Source organism: Phalacrocorax aristotelis, chromosome 9 (genome assembly GCF_949628215.1).
Source record: "Phalacrocorax aristotelis chromosome 9, bGulAri2.1, whole genome shotgun sequence".
In the NCBI taxonomy this organism is placed as follows: domain Eukaryota; kingdom Metazoa; phylum Chordata; class Aves; order Suliformes; family Phalacrocoracidae; genus Phalacrocorax; species Phalacrocorax aristotelis.
The window spans coordinates 32,932,914-32,958,000 of NC_134284.1; the positions used below are offsets into that span (position 1 = coordinate 32,932,914).

A 25,087-nucleotide genomic window follows, 5' to 3' on the forward strand; every position below is an offset into this window, starting at 1 on the left:
TTATCAAGCCTGTAATCGCATCACAGAATGTTAAGAGCAATTTGTAAGTTAAGAACAGGGATGTAGCAGCCCGGTCTCCAAACCCTGCATTTTCATCCATTTTGTTTTATTAAGCATAACTGTGGCAATCATATATACTTTCTGAAGTCACTCAGAAAACTACCAATTCCCCAAATCCTCGCCAAAGATGCTCCACATGCATCAACCTCATGCGCTAAGTATCAGACTCCGTTGCTCCTCCCTTGTTCAGCCCTGTAGGGAGAACCAGACCTCACCCACGGGGTTTCCTGCCCCATGGATCCTCACGTCTCCACCTTGGGAGGAAGGCTATGGTGGGGCAGCGTGCTGAGCAATGTGCTGCAGAGCAGGGCCCTGCTGGAGGCGACGCTCCCGACTTGCACGTGAGCCCGTGGTCCTTGGTCTCGCTGCAGGGGAGATAAAAAGGGCTTCGTAAGGGGAACAAATCAGAGTGAAGGTCCCAAATGCTCAAGAAGACAAGGGGAATCCTGGTATTTGAGGTATCTGCTGGGAATGAACGTCCCCAAGGATATTAAACCATTCAAGGATCATAGACTCATAGAAGTAAGCAAGAGAAGAACCCTAAGATGTAAAAGAATGCTAAATACCAAACACAATGGGAAGACACATATCTTGCTACAGTGTTTAATCCATTTTTCCGAGTCCAGGTCTGACAGATGGGACATAGCACATTTTGAAGAACCCATTTCTCTGTCACGGCATACCATTCTCATCCTCAGGCTGCTGCAGAAAAGCTCTTGCACATGGTAACCACAACTCGTTTCACCTGGAAACCCAGAAAGCATTTGGACTGGAGACTCTCACACCAGTGCAAAGAGGCACTGGCCAGGCCCCGTTGTGCTCTGAGGACTAAGAAATGATCTCTGAAAGACCAACCTCATCTCAGAACTACAGACCAACCACTAACAACTACTCACAACCATGCCTGTTCATTTTTCTGTGCTGTAACAGCCACACAGCTCACTGAAGTAGGAAAAAGGCAATGTAAAAATACACCTGCCAGCACCTCGAGAGAAGTCATCCACGGTAATGCAGTCAGGTCACTGTTACCAACCAGCAAAGTCTTGCCTATGACAGACTAACACTTTAAGCAGCAATTCCTGGGTTTTTTGGGTTTACTTTTGGTTGTTGGTTTGTCTTTTTTTTTTAAGCCCATTAAGATAGAAAGGAATATATCCTACCATGTGTAAAATAACACCATATGTTAAGGTAAAGCATATATGAAATGGAATGACAAAATCATGCAGAAGTGTACTTAAAATGCCATAACACATCGCCCTGCATTAAGTTTCACCACAGGAACATTTCTTTAAATAGATGCTTAACTTCAGGAAACGTGCTTCAGGAACCACAGCAGGTAGTTAGCAGACAGCACAGGGAAATCAGTCACAAAAAGCATGTTTGTGGCAATAAAAGACTCTGCCACCCCCAAGAATTTTATATATATGTATCTCCCCAAATCTGAGATAAATCATTACTCCTCAGAGTAGGATTTAAACCTCAGTAACCAACAGATACCAGCAGAGTCACCACTTAACCAGCGAGACAAGTTCAGCCCATTGGCAGCAACTTTAGCAGTGTCTGAGACCAGGGGAAGCCCCCTCTCCCCAGACATGGCGCTGCAGAGATGCAGCAGCACCGCCCAGAGTGCTCACCAGCAGCCACAGCTCTGCCTGCAGCTAAGTCACAGCAGTTTTTTGTCCCACAGGAACGCTCCTTCTCCTTCAATACGTAAAGTTACAGCATTGCTAAGAGCCTATTAATTAGCCAACAGTTCCTAAATATAGTGTTAATGCCCAAATGTACTTTTTTTTCCTTAAGCAATGAACTTTGTAACACATTTTCATTTAATAGGTATTGCTGCGGGACAATGACGTGTAATGTTTCTGACAGTGGGAAGGAAGGCAAGGAAGTGACTTCTGAGGTTCGCATTTCAATAAGAGATTCAAGATTTCCTTGCACCCGTTTATAATTCTTACATGGGTGAATTGCTTCAACCATGGGGAGATACTGGGAGAGGTTTTAGCTCAGCACTATGTGAGAGGTACAGGCAGAAGAGTTCTCTGCTAAAATTCTCAAACCAGGACTGTGTCCAAGGGAACACAGCACCTTTGCTAAACAGCCTCCAACCACTTCCCCACATGTCATTCAAGGGTGGAATATTTTAATACAGAACTTGGCAGAAAAACTTCCATAGGTGATTCCCATAGTAGAATGTCCTTCATTCTTCTAAGCATATTTAAAATCAAAACATCTTAAAACAAATCCTCAACTATGTCATTTACTGTACAGATAAATAACAAACAACTCAGTAGGCTACAACTCATGACAGTACAGAATTTCTCCAGAAGAGGACAAAATAGCATAACAGTTGCCAGAGTTAAATTTTTAAACTATAACCGGACGTGGTTTTATACAGTGTTAGTACTTGCCCCCATACTCCCCCAAAACATTCACACTGCTCATATTTAATAGTATTACACAGAAATTGCTAAAAAAAAAAAAAAAGGCAATGCATATATATCTACTTGAAACAGATTAGGAGAATCCTTGTGTAGCATTTAGGTGCTTATTTCTCAGTAGAAAAAGCCCTCTTCATCAAGGGTGGGGGTGCTTTTCCAACATCAAACATCATTTCCAGTGGAGGATTGTTAAGACAGCACCAGTCAGGTATGCGGCCCGTCTGGCTGTAATATTCTTTGGACACAGACCGGCTCCCAAGTATGTCCTGAAGTGCTCCAAAAATGGCTCCTACATTACAGGGGAAAAAAAAACCCACAAAACATGTTGCATTAATTTGATGTACTGCATTTCTTTTTCTACTTATTCCCCATCAAGAATCTCAACTGGATTTTTTCATCTCTGTTTCAAAAAAGTCATAGGAATGAGAAGATCTAGCCGCTTTCCTTTTCAGTAGCCCAGCTAGTCCCCAGTTGCCTCCATTTACGTCCCTTGAAAGTACCTGAAAGCAAAGAGTCATCTAGTCTCTGCTGAGAACAAAACCAGCCTAGCTGATCTGCTGCTTACAACAAATTTTCCTGGAAGTTTTTATTTTAAGCACTTCAAACAAGCCACCTTGTGTTGAAGGAAATTTCCTCTCCCCAAAAAGGGTGTCACACAATACCCATAAGAAATTTACAGAAGCTGTGAGAACATTCAGAGCGCAGCAGCTGATTATCCAGTGAAGAATAGTATCAGAGAACTTGGTGCAGGTAAATCAATCTTGTTTGCTAATCCTACAAGTAGACTCAAAACTAAAATTTTATACACTTTTACATTTCAAAGCATATGGAAATAAAATCTACCTTTACAGTTCACGTTAGTTCCACACACATACCAGATGGCTCAGATTATTAATAAAGCGTTTAAAAAATCATGAACTATCAACCTCAGAACCCTCCCTTAGAAGAGCTGCTAGCAACGGCAAGCCTTTCTTTTTCCCCAACAGCAGCCAGGATCCATTGCAGAGTCGCTGTATTTGTTACTGGCAGTTGGGAACAGCACAGGGAGTTCACAGCCTCCGGCCTCTCCGAACCTTACAGCTCCTCAGTCAGTAATTAAACTTGTTTTTTCAATAAGCAGATCTTCCTACACTCAGCAGGTAAGACCAGCTCTGGCTAATCTCTTTTCTGGTGCCACCGCACGGCGGGAGCCCTGTACTGCACTTGAGTCAACACCTCATCTTCCGCACCGCTGGTGCAAACGGCACGTGTTTAAAGCTCCCGCAGCCGGCAGTGCCATTCAGCCCTCCAAATGTCCCTGGGGGAGCTTTACTCAGCGAGATTTCCTCCAGGAGAGCATAACAATTCCACAAGAGCTCCAATGCAGCTTGATTTCAATAGTTCACCTAAGTTTTACTGCTATTTATTCATTACAAATCCCACTTGGAAGGTTTGTTTTTCCACTCTGTACCTTTGCTTAACAGCTGTTCTCATTCTTACCTCCTAGCCAAGCCACACAGTTGGGTTTGGCGGGTGGAGTGTGAATTCTGAAGGTTTTAGTAGCAAGCGCTTCTTTGTATTTCGGTTTCTCTACCAGGTACCTGATTTCAGCCATAAGCCTGTGGAGGAATCCTGGCAACATAGCGGTGCCACCGATAACTACCAAGTTCTCTGCCAGCTGCTTCCGGGTGTCTATGGGACACTAATGCAAACAGGTAAAAAAAAACCAAACCACACTTGATAGCTTCAGTTGCATGAATAAGCATTCAAAGGCCTGCTGGAAATTCAGTCTGTCTGTCTATGCACTTCAGTCGCGGTTTTCTCATACTTAGCTGAAACATAACTGACATAATTTTTTTCCCTAGACTTTCCATGAAAACCAGGCTTGAGGAACTGCCCAGCTGAGGCTTACATGAGCAGGCTGTGAGTCCCTGTAAAGCCCTTCAGCTCAGACAGGCCAAGACAGCAGAGGCATCAGTGACAGCGATTCCCACGAGTTCTGGGAGAAGATATGCCAGGGAGGTGAAGCCTCAACCAGTGCTCTCACAGAGGGAAAACTGTTAACATGAGATCGACTCTTTTTAGCTCCATGTGGGCAAAAGGTGCTACAAAAGTCTCAGTAAGTCTCAGTGGCAGATAAGGTTTCTGCTGGAGCTTACCTCAGGCATCAGATAACCCAACCAGAAGGTGCCAAGGCATGAGAAAACCAAGCTTTGTCAGTTCTGCCCCTCACAAGCAGATCTGTGCTACCCCTTCAAAAAAAAAAATTCGAGGCCACTGTGCTCCTCTGGTCCAGCGGACGCCATTTAACACATGTAAATTTAACATTTATCTTTCCTCTGGCCAAAGAGTGGTGCAAGGTAAATGCCCAGAGGTACAGAGGTGAGGGGTCCAGGCACAGATCTTGTTAAACAATTTGTTTTGATAAGGAATTCTAATTGAAAAGTTTGTCATGTCATCCAGGCCCATGGCTTTCCAATAAATTATGTCTCAGCAAACTAAATTTAAATGGCATCAATAACTACAGGAAGTCAACTTTAATTAACATACATACACCACTACATAATGAAAATTTCCATTTATAGTGGTTTTCTAATGCATTTTTTCCTGAATATAATAAGAAACAAAGCATTTGCATATGCCAAGAAAAATTGGTGTAATATATCTAATATACTGCCTGTAACAGAGACGTCCACATTAATTTTATTCTATCTTAAGTAAACCAGCCATCTGCAGGAAGCATAAGGTCCAACTCTGAGCAAAAACACCTTTAAGAAGAAACAGAATACCTGTGCCATTTCAGTTCAAGCAGTGTAATTCCTTTAATACTCCTTTGTCATTACATATGCGGAGCCTCACCCCAAACACAGTTTATTAGTAATAAAGTAACAAGTAGTTTATTACTTTTGCTGACGGGTGAGCACTACGGTTCTCAGACACCTCCTCTAGACACTCTGCAGTATAGGAAAGAGTAAGAAAGCTGTCACAAAGCAGGTGACACATGGTGACTTGCAACCCCACAGACACGCATCGTGGCAGAACCCCAGGAGTCATGCTGTGCTAAACTTTTTGAACCAAAGGCAACCTGCAGTCAGACGGGTGTTCCTCTAGATGGAGTAATTTATAACAGCAGGTTCTCCAAGGCTGGAGGCATTCAATAAATTGTTTAGAATATAGATACCTGAATGAGCGAATCTAAGATCAAAGTGGCCACAGATGTCTCTTCATTATCCTGTTCAAACAGTATTTCAACAACAGAATCTCTGTTGAAAAGACAGGAAATGAGTGTTAATGAGAAGCAATACTACACTGTGAGCCAACGCTCACCAACAGCAGGGCTGGAAATAACTACAGACTTCCTGCTGACAACACATCATCACTCCTTCTGTCATACAGTCCATGCACCAGGCGGTGACAACTGGGAGGAGATGATGCCCCATTCCCTTCCCTCAGCCTGTTGCATCATCCTGTGTTAGTACTCCCTTTCTGTCTCCCCCACTCCTCCAACTATTTGCTCTCATCTTCAACTGTGAGGTCTCTGGAGAAGCTGGCACCTCTTACTATGTGCCCAGTGCAAAGCCTTCATTTAAGAGACATTAAAAGGACATGCAAGTGTTCCATTAAAATTGAATTTGATTAAAATTTATATGCTTTTGGAGCTGAAAATACATCCTCCTAAAGATAAACTCAACTACAGTATTTCTCACCTGATGGGGCCAACTACATGGAGAATCTTTTCTCCATCTAAAGGATAGTCCACATCCGGAGGCGGTGACGGACGCTAGAAATAAAAACGTACATGCATTATTTTACAGGCCAAAAAGGCTACATCCACTTCGAAAGACCAGTATAAGCTTCATTCTCCACCCACCTCAGCACTGCCATCAATGTTGAACTTGGCTGCTTGGATTTTCAGTCCACGTTGGAGATCACTCACAAAACAAGTGCGGACTTCATCAAAGAAAAGAAAGGGGCAGAAGAGAGACTTTGTTGGATCCTTTCATCACCAATAAAGACAATAATTTTGATTAATTTAAAGAAGAACGCACGCCTTAGGCCCTTGCTGGTCCAAGACATTATCAAATAAATGCAAAGAAAAAAAAGAGTCTCTACACTTCAGCAGAGTTCAGATGCTACCTAGACCATGAGTTTAAATGAAGCTGACACTGAAACTATGCTAGGACAGGCAAGATTTCTTTCTCAGACAAGCTACATAAGATTTAAAGACAGGGATGTTACTAATCGTGCCTTTGATTACCACAAGGTGCCAGGGGTTGTATTCTACTCTCAAGCACTGCAGGTCTGGTACCATGGCTTCAAATGAGACGTTGCTCATTTCCTAAACAAGCTGTAATCATGTAATATTTTTCTAGTGCAACTCTTCAGCACCCTAAGAATTCCAGAGCACACAATTTCATCTCTATCCCAGTTGTTAGCGTTATTATATACTTATTTATTTCTATCTGGCACAAATGAGTATCTTCTTCATAAATGGCTGTCACAAAGAAACAACCCTTCACTACACAAGCAATCATAATTTCAACCCTAGCATATTATATCTGGTTCCAAAAGACCGCATAAAAACCAGAACTGATCAGAAAAGTGTGTTCAAGTCGAGGAGTTAGAAAAGCAACTTCCATCTGACAAAGCACCAGCTGCATTTAAGTTATTTTGCATTTGACTGATGGATTTCTTCCTAATTTGGCCCAAGAGATATATACTAGTCACTATTTTCTACGATTATATATATTTTTATATCTGTTGCGCATGAAACATCACATCGGAATTCATCCAAGTTCTGCCCAAAGATAGACTATTTTTTCTGGTGTAAATGTAGTCCTTGACTCATCTTGCCTACCTGATTAACACGCCAAAATGTCTTCTATACATACCGTACTTTTTTTTCAAAATTGACTTTAAGGCAAAGCAAGCCTTCCTTGTTAATTTATAAACAAAACTAACTTAAAATATTCTTATGTCATGACGTTAAGACTGCTTAAATGCTGCATTTGCATCAAAACATATCTATGATAATGGGTTTTGAACATGAGATCTGCTAACTCTAAGTCCCATGTAGAGTACACACTGTACACGCTCATATGCAGCAAACAAAATGTCAGTAGTTAATAAATGCATTTAACGAAGTTAACCAGACCTGCTGATCACAGGACGGGTACAATAGTGTTGTCCTCTTTCTGCACTAGTCTACCAAGTGTATCTATGAGCTGTGTCTTACCGACACACAGGCTAAACCTGGAAGAGGAATTCAACGTGGTTTTTGTTTTGCTTTCACAGAGGAAGAGCACTGCAGGTTCTTCCAGAAGGTAAGAAATATGATAAACAGAAGATAAAATACTGTCCTAAATGTAAAGTATTGCATACTTGCTATCATCATACTCTACTGCACAATTTAATGTTTCACAAAACATTTTACCTTTTATATCCTCTACTATGTCTTCTGGAACTGAGCCTGAAATAGAAAAATAATTTAGAACAAAGCTTTTTAAGTAGAAAGAGAATTTAAGAATGAAACTAAGTTTGAATTACATTTAGTACACTAAAGTTTCACTTTGACAACTGCTTTTAAAGATTTCTAAGGAAGAAAGAATATTAAGGACAGAAATAAAAAGTTTGTCTTCTCTCAAAATATGCTGAAAATTACTGTGGAACTTTTATCTAAGCCTTCATTCAAACCTGTTGTTCTGAGTGGCTCACCATAAAAATAATACACTTGTTAAATACGGAGAAAGAAATCATGAAAGCAGATCACATAAGATGTGGTGAATACTAAACTCATTTTATTCACAGGTAGCATTAATCCATTTTCCCCAGCACAAGTTCACAGCACATGCGACATCAAACCAACCTTACCCATCACAGATGGAAGGCTTTGTCCTTTGGCTAGTCCTGTATCAACTGTGCACTGCTCCAACAACTGATATTCCAGCTCCCTAAAATATCGCACATGAAGTTAGTTAAAGGTAGCTATTAACTCAGGCTGATTCGCTACATTATGCTCAAGGGACAGTATTTATTCCCTTCAGTATTTATTCCCTTCAGTTAAATTCTTCTAAATATAAACTGAAACAGATCTGATTTCCACAGCTTTTACTACGTCAACAACAGCCAAACAGTGGTAACTTTAAAAATTGGATGCTGTCACAGCAACAGGTATGATTTAAGTCATGTCCAATAGGAATCTTTGGGCTTTAGTCAAAGATGAACTTTCATGAACAATCACCGGTAACCTGGAATGTGTACCTGAGAACTTACTTGTGGATAGCCTTTCCTCCCAGAGGAAGAGAACCCCAGCAGCTCAGTATCGGAATTCCCTCGTATATCTACATCAAGATCAGGAAATTCTCTTTTCTTCTTATGGGTTTTCAGCCTGCTGGAACTGAATGCTTTTTTCCCCTCAACACTCTCTTTCATTAGCTATTGGAAACACTTTCTAACTGCTTTTTTCCAAAACTAATTTCTAGTATATAAAGGCTGGAGTTATGAACCACCCTTCACAAGTTCCGAGGGAACACAGATCTACCACATCAGCTGTGAAAGACATTCCCCAAGTCAGGATATCTTAAGAGTCAAAAGCCGGACTAGCCGATGTGTTCTATTACTTTTTAGCACACTTAAAGTCTATAAAAATATCATCTTGTCACGACAGCCTTATTGCTGAGCATTTCATTTGTGTATTATTAAAGGATACAGGCAGCACCAAGCTTTCTGCATATCCACAGTCTAGCACCATGGCAGAATTGATCCCAAGTGTCAGGAGAGACATTAGATGACTTGGAGCGAACAAAACGGAAGGTACCTACATGGAAACCAGAAGGACAATTGACAGAAGGGGGGGGGGGGGAAAGAAACAAACTACCCGCAGCACTGATGCTCCCCAAATGTCATATACAAAGCAAAACCCAAACAATTGTATTTTGAGGTATCCATTTTTAATTTAGTTTTAAGGTAGCGTAGTAATGAACAAAAATACCACAGGATTCTAAATTCCACGTTCATCTTATCTGTGGTACATACCAGTGACTTTGGTAATAACAAATCTTGGAATGGGCTTGTAAGAAAAGCAAGTGTTAACTATAGAATTCATCTTAAGTCATAGATCAGGTTTCTCATTGTCATTGAAAAGAAATTAAAGAAACAAACACAGCTACTTGAAATGTTGTATAAATTGAGAGGTAAACAAAGGTGCCAGAAAACCCAAGTCATATGGCAGTGTGCCTTATGACAACACACTGTTGCACACAACCTCACAGCAGAGACTATTTGAAACAACCTCCTCAAAGTAATTTGGAAACTCAAGTCAAAATTACACGAGAATTACTTCCTTCTCCCAGAATTCCATAAATCAAGTTTCCTAGATAGCAACAGTTCCTTTAATGGAACACCTTGAAGTGTGAATTAACTGAGCAATTTCAACAAATCCTGCATTAAGGGCAACATTACTCATACTTAGCCCAGAGACACAAGTTATAATACTGACCCTGTATTAATACGCTACTCTTAGTCTTCGCACCTAATGGAAATACTACCGGAGAGAATTAACCTCACATCAATATTAGCTGGCTTCTTAACAAGCTACAAAGTCTCTCCATCAATATATGACTTTCCAAGTCACGAGTTATTTTCGACAACCAATTTTGCATGGGAATGCTTAATTTGAGATGTATTTTTTTCCTGTAAGGAGATTAGGAAAAAAAACCCCAAATCACTCAAGTCTTGCAGCAATTTCAAGTCATCAGAAAATTTTGTCAATAGCAGGAGTTTAAGATTATTTGGTAAACTGTGTTGTGGAAGCACAGTGAAGAATACCGGAGACAAACTAGTGTCACCACTTTTTATAGAAGAACCTACGCTTTTTTCTGTCTGAACTGAGGAACATTCTCTGTTACAACTAAGTAAGAATTCGGTTCAGACTTTTCCTCAAAAAGACTGATTAAGCAGAGAAGATAATAAATTTCAGGTAAGCTCTTATCTAAACAAGCACAGCCAGAGGTTAGATCATGTGCTAGGCAAAGATATTGACTCTGGCAGAAGTCATGAGATTTGCTGACAGAGCACTAACAACTGTTTAAATATAAATTCTGGCTTCAGGCAGTGCTCAATGGGGATTATTGGATCTGTCTGGAACAGTGAGTTGTGAGCTGTATTTTCATACGAGCCAGAGAAACATTTTGGATTCTTGTCAATAGCTCCTGTTTTCTGGCCTCATGAAGAGTCAGAATGGAACAAAAATGGCCTTTAGTCCAGCCTCCACGCCCTACTTCCCCCGATGACCATCAGCTTTTTTCATCTTCTTTCTGCCTCTCATTCTTTTCACGTTATTTTCATTTCTTTGTCCACATCTGTTAGTGACTGTAAGTACAATAAGTACTACCAGCAAGTGCTATGCTGAGCACACACAGTAGTTATGTAAAACACGTACCTCAAAATGCTTGAAAAGGACTCTTGTGAGTGTGTCTCTGAAGTGAGAAGGGCACAAGACAGATTCTATGATCACAACACGACGGTCTCTGGGATTCACCAACAGATGTCTAAAAAAGGCAAGACGTGTAAAGCAAAACTGGTTAAGTTTAAGCACTTATTATGGGATCTACCTCATTTTCATATTCCATTCTCCCCAATAATCCTAAAAATCTGCATTTAAATATCATTTTCTACAGCAGATCCCAAAGTCTTTTTCCCAAATTTAAGAAAACAAACACTTTCCTAAAAGAAAGTTAGGAAATTGAGTCACAGAAAACAAGTTACAGAGCTACCTGCCAGCAGGCTGTAGTTCTGAATATCTGTTACACATTTCAATACAAAAAATCAATATAAAGAAATGCAAAAAGAGGCATGCATAACAGCCATTAACGGCTTGTCCATTGTCATACAGTGTGCCATAAAAGAGGAATAATGACGATACAGTTGTCCTGATTTCAGTGGAAGAGGATGGAATTGTCCTGATTTCAATCACAAAGTGATGATCAAGGACAGGGAAAAGGACCAAACAACCCACACCAGAAGATCTGAGGCACAGAAATTAAGTACTTGTCTCCCTGCATCAAGCGATGATTTTTACTGTGTAAAAATAAGGATTGGGAGTAAAGAGAAAAGTCTAAGTCCAACTTCATTATTCACTAATGAAATCCACTAAAATTCACTAAAAGTACAACAATATTACAGAGGTAAAAATATTCCACAGGTTAAGATTCCTCCTTCCAAACCAGTGTCACATGGACAGAGTTCTGCACTGATGCAAGACGAGCTTCAGCCCTACGAAAAGCAGTACAACTCCTTAGGTAGTGACTGCCCCCTATAAAGCCCTTCATGAGTGCCACAGTTAAAAGGCAACTTATCAAATCCTTCTTAATTCTAGAGAGCGACTGATGCTGCAGGACACTAACTCTTCGTAATATAACCTGAATCCCAGTGCCACTGAATTCCTCCTGCAATAACACAGCCAGGCAGCCACCTGCAGAATCTTGTTTCTGTTCTCTTCCTCAGCTAGCCAGCAGTCTCCAGCCATGCTCTGAACACCACAATGTACTCAGAAAAGAGCCGCAGAAGGCTTGAATAACTAACGTCCAAGTACCTCTTACCTGAAATACAGCATATGGATAAACTCCTTCAGATACGAATACAGCTCTTCTGTATTAATATTATACTGAACAACTTTGACAGGCTGCAAAAGTAAAAATATCCAGTCAGCCTAAATACTAGGCAGTGTTTATATATAAATACATTTATTATATATAGATGATATATCTGAACATATATAATCTGACATATATAAAGAAATACTCACTCTTGCCTGATTTGCTCTATGTCCTTAAAAATGCACCTCATAAACTCACCCTATAACTAAACCCCAGAGTTTATTAATGCTAACTTTTTGTACTGGTAACTTAACATCAGTTTTACAAAGCTGCCATCCTTTGCCAAAAAAAAAAAACCAAACCCAAACCGTAGCTAGGCAAAGAAATCTCTCAGTAAATGCCCCAAACATAAGCCGTATGGCTGATGAGCACCAATTAATATCAGTGTTAGTATTACACCTACCTGTATCTAGTTACAACCTTTTAATAGCAGCAGTTATAAGATAAATTCTTTCTATACCATAACACAGCAAACATTGTAAAGGTAAAACAGTTCAGGTAAAATAGTTTACCTTAGCAACATCAGGTTTCTTTATCTCGCTAGGAATTATGCATCTTGGGCCCGTCTCTCCTGCAAAACCACACCTAAAGGAAAGTGTTGAAAACCTTATCATTCGAAGTCACTATTTAACACAGTGGGCCTAGGAATCATCAGAGTAATTAACCAGGGATTTCTGTGACTGCAAACAGGTGTTTTGCATATAGCTTTCTATCTAGCCATTTTTAATGAGAAAGATTTTATATCTTTTTATTGACTCCCTGTCAGCTGCGTTAAACACGTTTTTCACTTCCGTAAGGACTGTCACAACTGACTGTGACGTGCCTCCTGCTTTCCACTGAGCACAGTTTTCTGTTCACAGTCTTCCACCTGCAGCCTTCCTTTTTGCTTATCACAATTCCAAAGAAATACCTCCCTGTGTCCTCCATACAGGCCCAGAGTTTTACTGAAGCTCTCAGTAAACATAGGCAGGATGAAGTTATTGTGTCCTCTTTAAATCCTCGTTTCCTGTGATGTTTATTTAGGAGAAATAAAAGACAAAGGCTTAATGACCATGGCCCATTTCACTGCTGGCCAGCACTGTTGCATTGACACTCTCTTCCTATCTCCAGCTTGTTTAATACTTCGAAATGCATTCCCTTCGCAAGCAGCCTGGGTGATTTAAGGTATTACTGCCTCAAGATGACTGGTTACTACTCCAGGACTCCTGACAAAACGTGGGAGTTCTGCATCCAACTTAGACACAACATAATAAAAACTGTAGCAACCCAAAAACAAACTTTTTGGAAACCCATCTGGTTTTCATAGAGATTGCACCTTAAAAGATGCAAGGAGCATCTGACTGAAGGCGGCAAATTAAAAAAAAAAAAGAAATTCAAGATTTGATTTTAAGAAACTCAGTGCTTGACACTTCTTTCACCACTGCCACCCCCATTAAGTACAAATGTCAGAAGAAAACGACAGGAAAAAAACACTAGTAGAAACCTATAAAGCTGCTGGACTTTGAGTACTTTTAATGCAAAAGGTGAATTAATACTTTATTTTGATATTTGGCAACTGTTTCTTCAGATCATTTCAGGAAAAAAACCTTAAAATATAAATAATTTAAAATTAAATTTTTTTTCTTTGGTTGAGACCAAAGACTTGGGCGGTCCCAGGGTGTACACACAGTTGTCCTCACCTCTCATCCTGACAGCTTTCAAACTTTTTGTTAATTTCAGCCTTGTGTGGAAAAGGACTGATATCACAGAATCACAGAATGGTTTGGGTTGGAAGGGACCTTCAGAGGCCATCTAGTCCAACCCCTCTGCCATGAGCAGGGACATCTTCAACTAGATCAGGTTGCTCAGAGCCCCATCCTGCCTGACCCTGAATGTTTCCAGGGGAGGGGCATCTGCCACCTCTCTGGGCAACCTGGGCCAGTGTCTCACCAGCCTCATCATAGAATTCTTCCTTATACCCAGTCTGAATCTACCCTCTTTTAGTTTAAAACATTACCCCTTGTCCTATTGCAATAGGCCCTGCTGTAATTAAATTGCCACCTCTTCTACAAGAGGGAAGGTTGGAAAGAGGCCCTAAAAACACACTATTTAGGGGCAATCCTTTCCCATGAGAGCATTTTATTAGGTAAATAACGCCCATGGGATAAAGCCTTACAAGCGCCCCAGGTTTGGGAAAAGCTTGCCGTCGGTGACATGACATGAACCCACAAGAAGCCACTTGTGGAATCACTTGTTTCCATCCGTGAAGGATTTGTTAAACCCTCTCCCTAACCACACTGCAGCGATTACCATGTAACGAAGCCCACCTGCAGGTCTGCAATTACACAGTCACTTGAAAAAAAAAAAGCAAGTACAACTTAAAATAAAACCAAGTTTGGACAAGAAACCCCATCCCTCTGACTCCTCCCTATTCTTACAAGCAGAGACATCCTCAGGGCTTCAAGCAGGTAAACGCAACCCCACAGACCCAGGCCCAGCCTAATAAGAGTTACATATGTTTGATGAGGTGCTTTTGTTGCAAGATAATCTTTTTCCCTGTGTGCAGGCCACCTTTCTAAACAGGCCACTGAAACCCAGGGAGCATTTCCAGAGTGTTTAAACCCTGGATCACTTAAATGATCCCTTTTTTGCAGGGTCTACGTGTACCTGGGGCATGAATGGATGGCGATAAGTCAGGATTTCTAACACAAGGGGCTACTTTGACACGGCGTGGGCAGAAGCACTGCTACGTTTTTACCCCACAACATAAATACTACATATGGGGTGCTTCTCTTTCCACCTCGAGTTGCACTGATATTTGGGTTAATTTTTTCTTTTTTTTTTTTTCAGAGAATGTTAGGGGTTGGAAGGGACCTCTGAAGACCATCCTGTCCCACCCCCTGCTTGAGCAGGCACCCCCAGAGCAGGGGGCACAGGACTGCATCCAGGCGGGGTGTGAATGTCTCCAGGGAAGGGACCCCACAGCCTCTCTGGGCAGCCTGTGCCCCTGCTCTGGCACCCGCACAGAAAAAGATTTTTTCCTCATGTTCAGGTGGAACTTCCCGTGTTCCAACTTGTGCCCGTTGCCCCTTGGCCTGTTGTTGGGCACCACTGAAAATACTCCAGCCCCACCCTCTTGACACCCACCCTTCAGACATTTATAAGCATTGTTGAGATCCCCCCTCAGTCTTCCCTTCTCCAGGCTGAACAAACCCAGGTCTCTCAGCCTTTCCTCATAAGAGAAATGCTCCAGTCCCCATATCATTTTTGTAGTGCCCCACTGGACTCCCCAGTAGTTCCCCATCTTTCTTGAACTGGGGAGCCCAGAACTGGACGCAGCACTCCAGATGAGGCCTCACTAGGGCAGAGCAGAGGGGGAGGAGAACCTCCCTCGCCCTGCTGGCCACACTCCTTTTCATGCACCCCAGGACACCGTTGGCCTTCTTGGCCACCAAGGCCCGGTGCTGGGCTCAGGGTCACCTCGCTGCCCCCCAGCATCTCCAGGGCCTTCTCAGAGGAGCCGCTTTCCAGCAGGTCACCCAGGGAAACCCCCACAATTATTTATCCCGAGGGCAGGCCCGCCCCGCAGCCGCGACACAGGCTCCACGGCAAAGCCTGTCGCGATAGACAGACGTCAGAGGCGGGGCGGGGAGCGCGGCGCCACTCACTTGGTGAAGGCCTCGCCCAGGTCTATCACCACGGCGGTTTTCTCCCCGCCGCTGCCCAGGCCCTCGTACAGCGGCATCGCGGTCTCCCGTCACCTCAGCCGGCGGCGCGACGGCGTCCTCCTTCCTTCCGCCCGGCGCGGCACGGCGCGGCCGGGGCCTTCCTCCCGCCCGGCGCGGCGGGCTGCCCCCGGCGCCTGCCCGCACCCCCGCCGCCCCGCTGCCCTCCCCGCGGTCGCGATGCCGCCCGCCTCCCCTTCTGCAGCCATTCCAGGGGGTCGGAAGCGCCCCGGCGGCGGCGGTGTGCGCGGTCCGGCGCCGCATTCACTCAGCTGCGGCCCGGCGGCGGGCTGGGCTCCCCGAGGGAGCAGAGGGGATTCCCGCCGGATGAGGCGGGGCGGGGTCGGCTGTGAGGGCAGCCTCGCTCCTCTGAGGAGACCCAGCCCCGGGGCTTCTCCCGCCCCAGCCAAGTGTTTGGAGGACCTTTAGGGGTCATCTAGTCCAACCCCCCCTGCCGTGAGCAGGGACATCTTCAACTAGATCAGGTTGCTCAGAGCCCCGTCCTGCCTGACACTGGATGTTTCCAGGGATGGGGCATCGACCACCTCTCCGGGCAACCTGTGCCAGGGTCTCACCACCCTCAGTAAAAAGTTTTTTCCTTATATCTAGTCTAAATAGACCCTCATTTAGTTTAAAACATCACCCCTTGTCCTGTCACAACAGGCCTTGCTAAAGAGGTTGCCCCTATCTTTCGTATAGTACCATTTTAAGTACTGGAAGGCAGCAATAAGGTCTCCCCGCAGCCTTCTCTTCTCCAGGCTGAACAACCCCAACTCTCAGCCTTTCTTCACAGCAGAGGGGCTCCAGCCCTCGGAGCATCTTTGTGGCCTCCTCTGGACCCGCTCCAACAGGTCCATGTCCTTCTTGTGTTGGGGGCCCCAGAGCTGGACGCAGCGCTGCAGGGGGGTCTCACGAGAGCAGAGCAGAGGGGCAGAACCCCCTCCCTCGCCCTGCTGCCCACGCTGCTGGGGATGCAGCCCAGGGGACGGTTGGCTTTCTGGGCTGCGAGCACACATTGCTGGCTCATGTCCAGCTTTTCGTCCATCGGTACCCCCAAATCCTTCTCCACAGGGCTGCTCTCAATCTCTTCATCCCCCAGCCTGTATTGATACCGGGGATTGCCCCGACCCAGGTGCAGGACCTTGCACTTGGCCTTGTTGAACCTCATTAGGTCCTTGCAGGCCCACCTCTCCAGCTTGTCCAGGTATCCTTCCTCTCAAACAGAAATGTCTCAAGGGGCAAAAAAGCCCAGTCCCCACATGGCTCCAAGACAATGGTGATTAGGAGCAAAGACAGGAGTTTGCAAATACAGTGGGGATGGGAATAATAAATAAACGCACTGTGGTAACCTGTGCTTTCACAACTGGGCCACCTGTGTCTGGTAGGCAGTAGAAAATTGGCTGTTGTGGGAGTCAACCGGTAGGACGCAAGGGCTAAAAATGTAACTTGAATGAGTTAAATTTTAGTCATTTTCATGAAAGTGTATTGTTGTGTCAATACAACTGGGCTTTGCCTTCATCTGTCTTTTTTTTTTTTTGAAGCGGGGAATTTCTTGCTGTTTGGACTTCCGTAATAACAGAGCCACTCCACAAGACACATTTTGCAAAGTTGTGGGAATGCTGTATTATGTCAAACCCCCATGAAATGACAGGCTGTCAAAACCAAGATCTTACTCAGTTTTGCAGCAAAGAAAAAGCTGCGTTTGTGTGCAAGTGTGTACATGCCCACATATTACAGTGAAAGACTTTGACCCCATGTTGAGGTTTTAACCCCATCAAGGTTAGGAAATATTAAGTTTTTCTAAATAATCTTCACCTCTGCATTATAGCTAAATGTCAGCTCTGCTACAGGTGAGGTCAGTCACCACTTGTTTATAAGTTATTCAAAGTGTCTTAAATATGCAGCCCTGCTTAGATGGTCTTGGTATTTCTGGTCTGTAACAGCCGTGTCATGAAATCCCCTTAGCGTGAGTTTGTGGGAATGGGTTCTGTAAGTACCTCAGGACATGGATGGGAGACAGTTAACCCAAAAACAGACCAAAGAGAGGAAAAGTATGTGCCAGAAGGCAGTATGTGAAAGTCCCCCAGCGCCAGCAATGGGCTGTCTAACACTTGCCGCATCCACAAAGATGGTGGCTGCTGTATGCAGAGAGGGACAACAGGATTATCTAGACACCTGATGGAACAAGGCACTCTGCGGGGCTTTGTGAACACCCACCTAGAAGCTGTTGGTTCATCATTACGAGCCTCTCTTTCTGAGTAAAGAGCAGGGGTTGGCCTTCTAACTGTTGCTCCAGCTGGAAAACTCAGAGAGAGCATGAGTACAAGTGAAGTGTGTAATTAGTTATCTGCTATTAGTAATAACAGCTGGACTCTTACTAGTAAGAGCTTGGTCAATAAAAGGTGTTCTAATGAATATTGTTTGTGGTATGTAGGATGTGGTAGACAGGAGACCCCTGTGACTTGATCCCCTAGCTGGGAAAAGGGAGATTATAGCAAATGTAATGAAAATTTGGGATCGCTTGAGGAAGAGGTTCCTAAGGAAATGCTTATCCAACTCCCAACAACCACCTCCTTTCCCCTACCAATCTTCCCCTTCTCCTTTCCCCACAGTAATCACACATGTAAAATCAGCAGCTCTTCAGGCATTTTTTACGCGAGCCCAGGAGTGTCACTACAGCCCTGATCATGTCTCCAGGAGATCTGTCACAGGGTATTTATACCAGCTCAGTGCGCAGGACCCATTTCTTCTTCAGGGAAGCAAAATAAATATTGAAAAAGCTCCTAACTGGTGACTCGGGTCTAGACATTTGCTCATTGCCAGACAGGCAAGCTGGGGAGCCTCAGTGCATACGCACAGGAGGGCGAGGGCACTAACGAAGCAAGAGGATTTCAAGGTAGGCTGTCGTGACAGGGATGTGCTCTGTTGCCACTGAACCCAAACTCCCTGAGCTGTGAGCCGCTGTAGCAGTTTGTAGATGCTGTGCTTCTCACATACTCTGCAGCAGAGCTGTTTGTCCTACATCCACACTTTCTATTTAAGGTCTGTGAAGGTGGAGGTGTGTGGGAGAGTTGGACAATGAGTGGGAGTGATGTGAGACACCAAAAGCTGTCACTGCCACCACCTGCTCTGTCACCAGAGCAAACCCCTGCACTAGCCCATCATTGGGACTAGCAACTCTACATAACCCCTTTCTCTTCTGCTTCTGTCACAGCCTTGTTGCCTTCCCCGACAGGAATCCTTCTTCCCAGGAATCCAGGCAGTGCAGAGGGAATGCAAGAAGGGTGTGAAGGAGAGGAACTCCGCAGTGACAAACTCAGGAGAGAATCCTCACAGAGCCCTTACAGCCCTCCTTCAGATACTCTCCCATGACTCAGTATGAGCCTGTGCACTCTTCATACGACCCATCGCCAGCTTCCCATCCTGTCAGCTACCTCTCCTTGAAGAGGAAAACCAAGGAGAAAGAACAAGGCTATAGTGGTGATGTGAGATGCAGAAACAGCGACAGGACCAGCACCCACCCAGTGGATTCTGGAGGAGGAGGAATCATTGCCAAGGCAGCAGCAGAGGATGCTGACACATGAAAAAATAAACAAACAAAAGCCTGTAGCAGTTAAATGCTCCAACACAGAGTTCAGATTGCCTTACGATTTTGTGTGGTTTTATGTTTTAAATGTTTTTTTAAATTATTTTTTTATGATTAGTATTTTATGCCCTTCCAGAATATGGAAATGCAGCTGAACTTTAAAGCATATGAAAACAACAACGCCCGAAGATATGTTTAAATGCCGTTCTCACAACACAGCCTTAACTCTGCCATGCTTGAGCAATACCCCGGAGTACCAAGAATACACTTGCTCAGTTAGAATTACGCCTGACTGAGCTGGGAATTATATTCAAGAAGCTTTTCTCTGGGCCTTCTGTTGGGGAAGCGATCCCAGAATTCCCCAAGTTACTACCTGGGGTGCTGCCTGCCATCGCTGGTTCTTTCAAGGACAGCAGGAGGAAAGCCGCGTGGTTACTGTGCCTGGTGAGAATATGCTTTCACTGGCATGTGAATTTTCATTCTTTTAAATTCTGTAAAATGGTCCTGAATATCTCTGTGATAGGGGCCTTATAAAGGCATAATATAATATACCTAATGTTGTTGCTCTTGAAATACTTGAAGTCTAAAAATTGGAGTAAAAGTTTAGCTAATGTGTGATTCATTTACAGCCTAAGCACGATGTTTTCATCACCTGTTTCATCTCCTAACCTCACCTGTTTATGATATCTTACTGTGCCATAATTACATGTTTACAACACTATGCTTATGTTTTAAATTCAATGTTATAGGTAAAAATATTTACTTAGACATGTTTTCCAAAAATGATGGTCCCTACTTGAACTACACAGCCTATCGCTTCCTCCTCAACATATTATCGCTGGGTTAGGAAAGATCAGAGTTTACTGCTAATCATATCACCGTCTTTATAGTCCATTGGAAATCTTTTCTTAAATTACATTAATCAATCACAATTAACATGAGTTCTGAATTGCAAGCTGCAGCTTAAAAGTGGCTTAATTTAATGGATGGTCTTTCCAGAGCCTGGCAGTTATTGATAATAGAAGCCAGAGACTTAGAAATGTTCCAGGGTTTCATAACAAAATCCATCCATGCCGTGCTGGTTTAATCAAGGAAGCTGCTTGCATAATGTGGAAAGCGCTCTAGCTCTCCCGAATATGTAACTGTTGAAGAAACAGATGGTGATGCTAACCCGTAAGAATCAGCCTATAAATACATTCAAGATAACAATATAAATGAAGATAATTATTTACAGTCTAAGGAGCTGATAGGAAAATTAAGCCAGCTACTAGGCAGAAGGTCAAGGTGAGTAAAAAGCAGGATCTCCCTAACACAATAAAAAATTATTCCCTGAATGCAGCCAGTTCCTGCAACTCTTGGAAGCGGTGGTATCCTCTGACAAGCAAGGAAGAGGTTGCCCAAGTGTATAAAAATACAAGAAATTAACAGCAGCCCACTGAAATCAGTGAAAACTCTCTGATTTATATCAAATTTGTAAGACAGTTCCTTTTGGCTAATGCAGTCCTTTTCTTTTTTCTTTTTTTTTTTTTCAAGGCCCTGTTGGTGTTCAAGCCACTGGCAGCAAAAAATCTTTTTGAATCTCACGCAGACGCGTTATTGTCCCAGAGCAGCACCATGCACTCGTCTGCAAGGAGCGGCAGTGAAAGCCATGCTGGTGCCTCGAGGTGGCAGCTACAGAACTGCCCTGGAGGGTTAAAAGGGAATGTTTTTTCATAAAGAAAATTACTTTTCTGTACGAGTCCTGAAATACGGCAGCTCTTGGTTGAATTAATCCCCACAGTTCGTTTGCGAACATTGAAAACATAAAAGAATGTGTCCTGCAGCATAAACACTGCAGGCCCGAATGGGTACGGCAAGGAGGCATCGTGCCCAGCTAATATTCTCGTCCCTTTAATGCCAAAATGCCTATCTGGACCCCTGCAGAGACTCGGATTTCAGCTGAACCCTATGCATATTTCAACAGTGAAGCATTATTATTTTTCTTGGTCATAAAATAAAGAGTCTTTTGTGTCCCTGCATTGGATGCCTTTGTCTGTGTACTCGCTTTTAAGCCTCCTTAATCCCTATATACAGGCTAACTGAGGCACGTCCCCATTTCTTCTCACAAAATCAGATAGTTGCATACTTAGGGCCAGCTTCAGACAACAAAAGAGCAGTTGCTCAGTGCTCCGTGGTACCTTCTGGAGCTCACAGAGTGTCTCCTCGCCTTTTCCCAGCACATGGATTCAAGGGGATCCACTTATCAGCTCTCCAAAAGGAGAAAGAGGAAGAAAGCCCATAGTCTTTTCTACTGCTTGGGGTTCTCTTAACAGCTGGGCCTGGTTCCTGCTATAGGATTTCAGATTCATTGATTTGAATATTTCCAACACAAAAATGTGTCCGCCTCCCCCCCAGGTGTCTGGATACCACATGTTACCCATGGCAAAGACTGCTTTTGACTCTGTGGTTGGGACCTTTCAGCCCCTCTGTGTTTGTTTAGTGAGGGCTGTACTGTGAGCAATGGAGCGGCAGTACCAAAACGGCATTTCTTCAAAACCTGTGGATTCAGGGGTTTAACCTCAAGCTTTGAGAAGCAGACGAAAGCTGGAGTTTTCAAAGTCCCTCTGGGTATTACCTGAACAACTATATTTAAGACAGTGGAGAAGCAGAGGGTTTAGTGTCAGAACAGTGCTTAGGGTTTGCGGGCTTTGGGGTGGCGTGTGGAGTGCTTTTTTTATTGTCAGCCTAATTTTGTAGTGGAGTATGTAGGACAGGGGGAAAAAATATCCAAGCGCTACAGGGAATTGGCAGATGGTTCACGTTTTAGCTGAGGCTCCAATATGCATGGGGATGACTTCCTCAGCACTTTATTTCTGGGAAATTTGTAATATGTGGTGCGCCTTGGTATTAACTGCATTGATTTTGTCAAAGGATATGAAGAAGAGCGAGGGCTGTACCGTGATCCAGTTACGGAGCTGAGCATTGATCCCCCTGGGCTGCATTCCCAGAGCAACTGGCTCCTGTGACCTTGGACCAGTCAGCAAAAGCCTGGTTCTACTCTGAAAAGTGACTGTGTAAAAATGGCACTTTCCTACTCAGCAGATCTGGTTGCTGTGTGCTCTCCAAGTCACATCTGCTGACTTTAGTGACAAAAATAAGTTTTTATGGCTTTCCTGCTCTGTGAGCACTGCAGAACCACAAGAGCTGCGGAAGCAGAAGCTGGATCTGGTGCCTCCTTGTAGGACGAATTGCTATAAATTACAGCCGGCAGTGGGGCTGCACTGGCATCACTTGGCCTTGCGCCGCTTTTCTGTTAGTCCTAGTGGTGAGGAACATGGAAGAAAGGAATCCAGGTTAGTTCTTTTGGTTGAATTTTAATGGCATTTATCGCCCTTGCAGTTGGAGGAAAAAGAAATCTGTTCATCTGCAAGATGATTACATTTTAAATAATTGATTGGCCATAAACTTCCTGCTACCCTTTTCAAAGTGGACTCATTTTAAACATGCTTCCCTCCCTCACAGGGGATGCTGCTCTCACTTCCCCTGATTTATACTCATCGCTGCTCCATTCCAGTGACTGCTGTTTAATGGGAAGAGCAGGTCCCCTTCAAACAGATGCTACCAGCTGCTCTAAAGGTGAATCGTGTGATGGAGCTGTGCACTGATTTGTGCACTGGATGTCCCCGATATGCAGTCTCGGAAAGTCATTCAGCAGAGAAGTTAATGGTAGCTATTTTAAAATTGCCTTTACCTTCTGTGGCGTGTCCTGACATACTTAGGATAGCTGATATTGTGTCATCAATGATGCCGGGAGTAGCATCGTCAGGTGCAGTATTCTGATGTCAGGACAATGATTTTTTAGTTCCTTTTATACATACAAAATGTGTCTTCATGTAAATTTTTAAGTGACCCAGTCTCTTAATTAGGACATGTTATTTGTACTTTTTGGTATACACAATAAGGCTGCAACAGAAATATCACCTTTTAAAGAAATCCACTCTATTGTATCGCTACTTTATACAACAGTTTGCTGTTATAACAATACACAGATCTTATAAGGGACTCTTACAAAAATTAGGTGTTATTTCCATTTTACAGAAGGCGACATGAGGGCAGAGGGTGGTAAAGTTCAGTTTTGAAAGTCATCTAACAAGTCAGAGCTGGGAACGGGACGTGAGTCCCGTTCTCTTTACCAGCTACGCTACCCGCATGGAAGAATAAACCAGCTTACCTCTGAATTTAATCTCTGAATTTCACCTGAGGGGTGAGAAGTCTTTGAAGGACAAGACCAATAGAGGATTGCACTGAAATGTTTCGAGTCAGGGCACTGGTAAGAAGGGAAAGGAATGGATGTTTCTTTACTTGCTGTGGAAGTGGGGCTGGTTTTGCTTGGTATATACTCTGTGGTGTGCTGAACCGAGTTAAAAATTATGATACCAATTAATCAACCATAGAAATGAATAACAAAATGGTGCTCTCCAGTGATTTCTGATTTCTGCCTCTTTCATCATGCCTCCTTCTTTCAGTCTGCAGATTTCTTTTGTTGATAATGCAGAAGCCCATGATTTTGGCAGGTTATTCAGGGTAAAGAAACTTGCAGGGTATGGGAAATTTGCAATTTCAGACAGGCTAAAAACCTATAGATAACCAGCTATTTTGGTTACAGTGATTCTCAGTGAAATATTTTACCTTGAGAGTGTACAGTGCCAACCCTGGGTTCAGAGTCAGTCAATGACAAGGGGGAAGTGAAAACCTCTCCAATCTATTAAGTGCTCTGCATGCCTTAGAGAACAGCAGAGCATCAGTCATACATGCTTTACATTTTAAATAACTTTCCTGATAATTTTAAAGGTTAGATAGAAAAGGGGTTGAAACCAATAACTCTCATTTCAAATCCCAGGTCAGCTGTTAGGGGTGAATTTTGTAGCTGCTGAAGCCAAGCCCCTGGCTCGAGCCTGGCAGACTCGTCGCTGAGAGCTCTGATATCAGGGAGGTGGGGGGGGGGAGAGTCTCTGTTGTTCTGCCCCTCTCTCTGCACACGGATGACTGAGCGGCTTAGGAATCAATCCCTGACCCGCCACGATGTGCAGTGCTGCATTGGAAATTAAGCCCTCATTGATTTTTTTTTTGTGCCGTAAAACCTGGCTATGCCGTTAACTTCAGAGGTGGCACCTCCTCCACAGCCAAGCCATCCCCTCTTCTCAGTCAGAGCCCTCGGCCAAAATGAAACGGTGGAACAGAAGGTGAACCTGTGGCCAGTTTTGGGTCCATAATCTGAGAGTTAGTGGTGTTTAAAACGGCCACAAAAATGCAGCTCTCATCCCTTCCTTCCCCCCCCCCCCCCGCTTTGCCTCCCTTACACAAAAGAGTAAACACCCTTTCTTTTCACCTATTTGTATTTTTTTAGAAAGATGTTGCAGCACTGGAGATATTGATTCATGAAAAATTTCCCAGATTTTACAATTTATAGATGCGAAGCCAGAAGCGACTATGACTATTCCCATCGTTTTGTCTGACCGTTTGCTCCACCAAGGCTAACTCTGAAGTTCTTTCTGAGGTCTTTTGCCAACGACTGTCTTTATTGCTGATACAGGCATTTTTACACTTTATTTTCAACTTATGCAGAGGTTAGCAATATTACCCTGAAAGAAATTACCCTGACCTACAACAAATCTGTCTTTT

The 25,087-nt window shown here is 43.5% G+C and overlaps 1 protein-coding gene across 1 annotated transcript; it reads right to left on the reverse strand.

Moving 5' to 3' along the window:
- Positions 1-2,306: 2,306 nt before the first annotated feature.
- ACTR10 (actin related protein 10) lies at positions 2,307-15,938 on the reverse strand. The gene is made up of 13 exons (XM_075104239.1): positions 15,784-15,938; positions 12,649-12,721; positions 12,080-12,162; positions 10,921-11,029; positions 9,190-9,297; positions 8,754-8,821; positions 8,352-8,431; positions 7,915-7,950; positions 6,352-6,431; positions 6,188-6,261; positions 5,662-5,743; positions 3,981-4,182; positions 2,307-2,790 (listed from the first exon to the last, which is right to left on the reverse strand). Exons 1-13 carry the CDS (start codon positions 15,858-15,860, stop codon positions 2,609-2,611), a joined length of 1,254 nt encoding a protein of 417 aa, XP_074960340.1. The 5' UTR covers positions 15,861-15,938; the 3' UTR covers positions 2,307-2,608.
- Between the last annotated feature and the right edge of the window lie 9,149 nt (positions 15,939-25,087).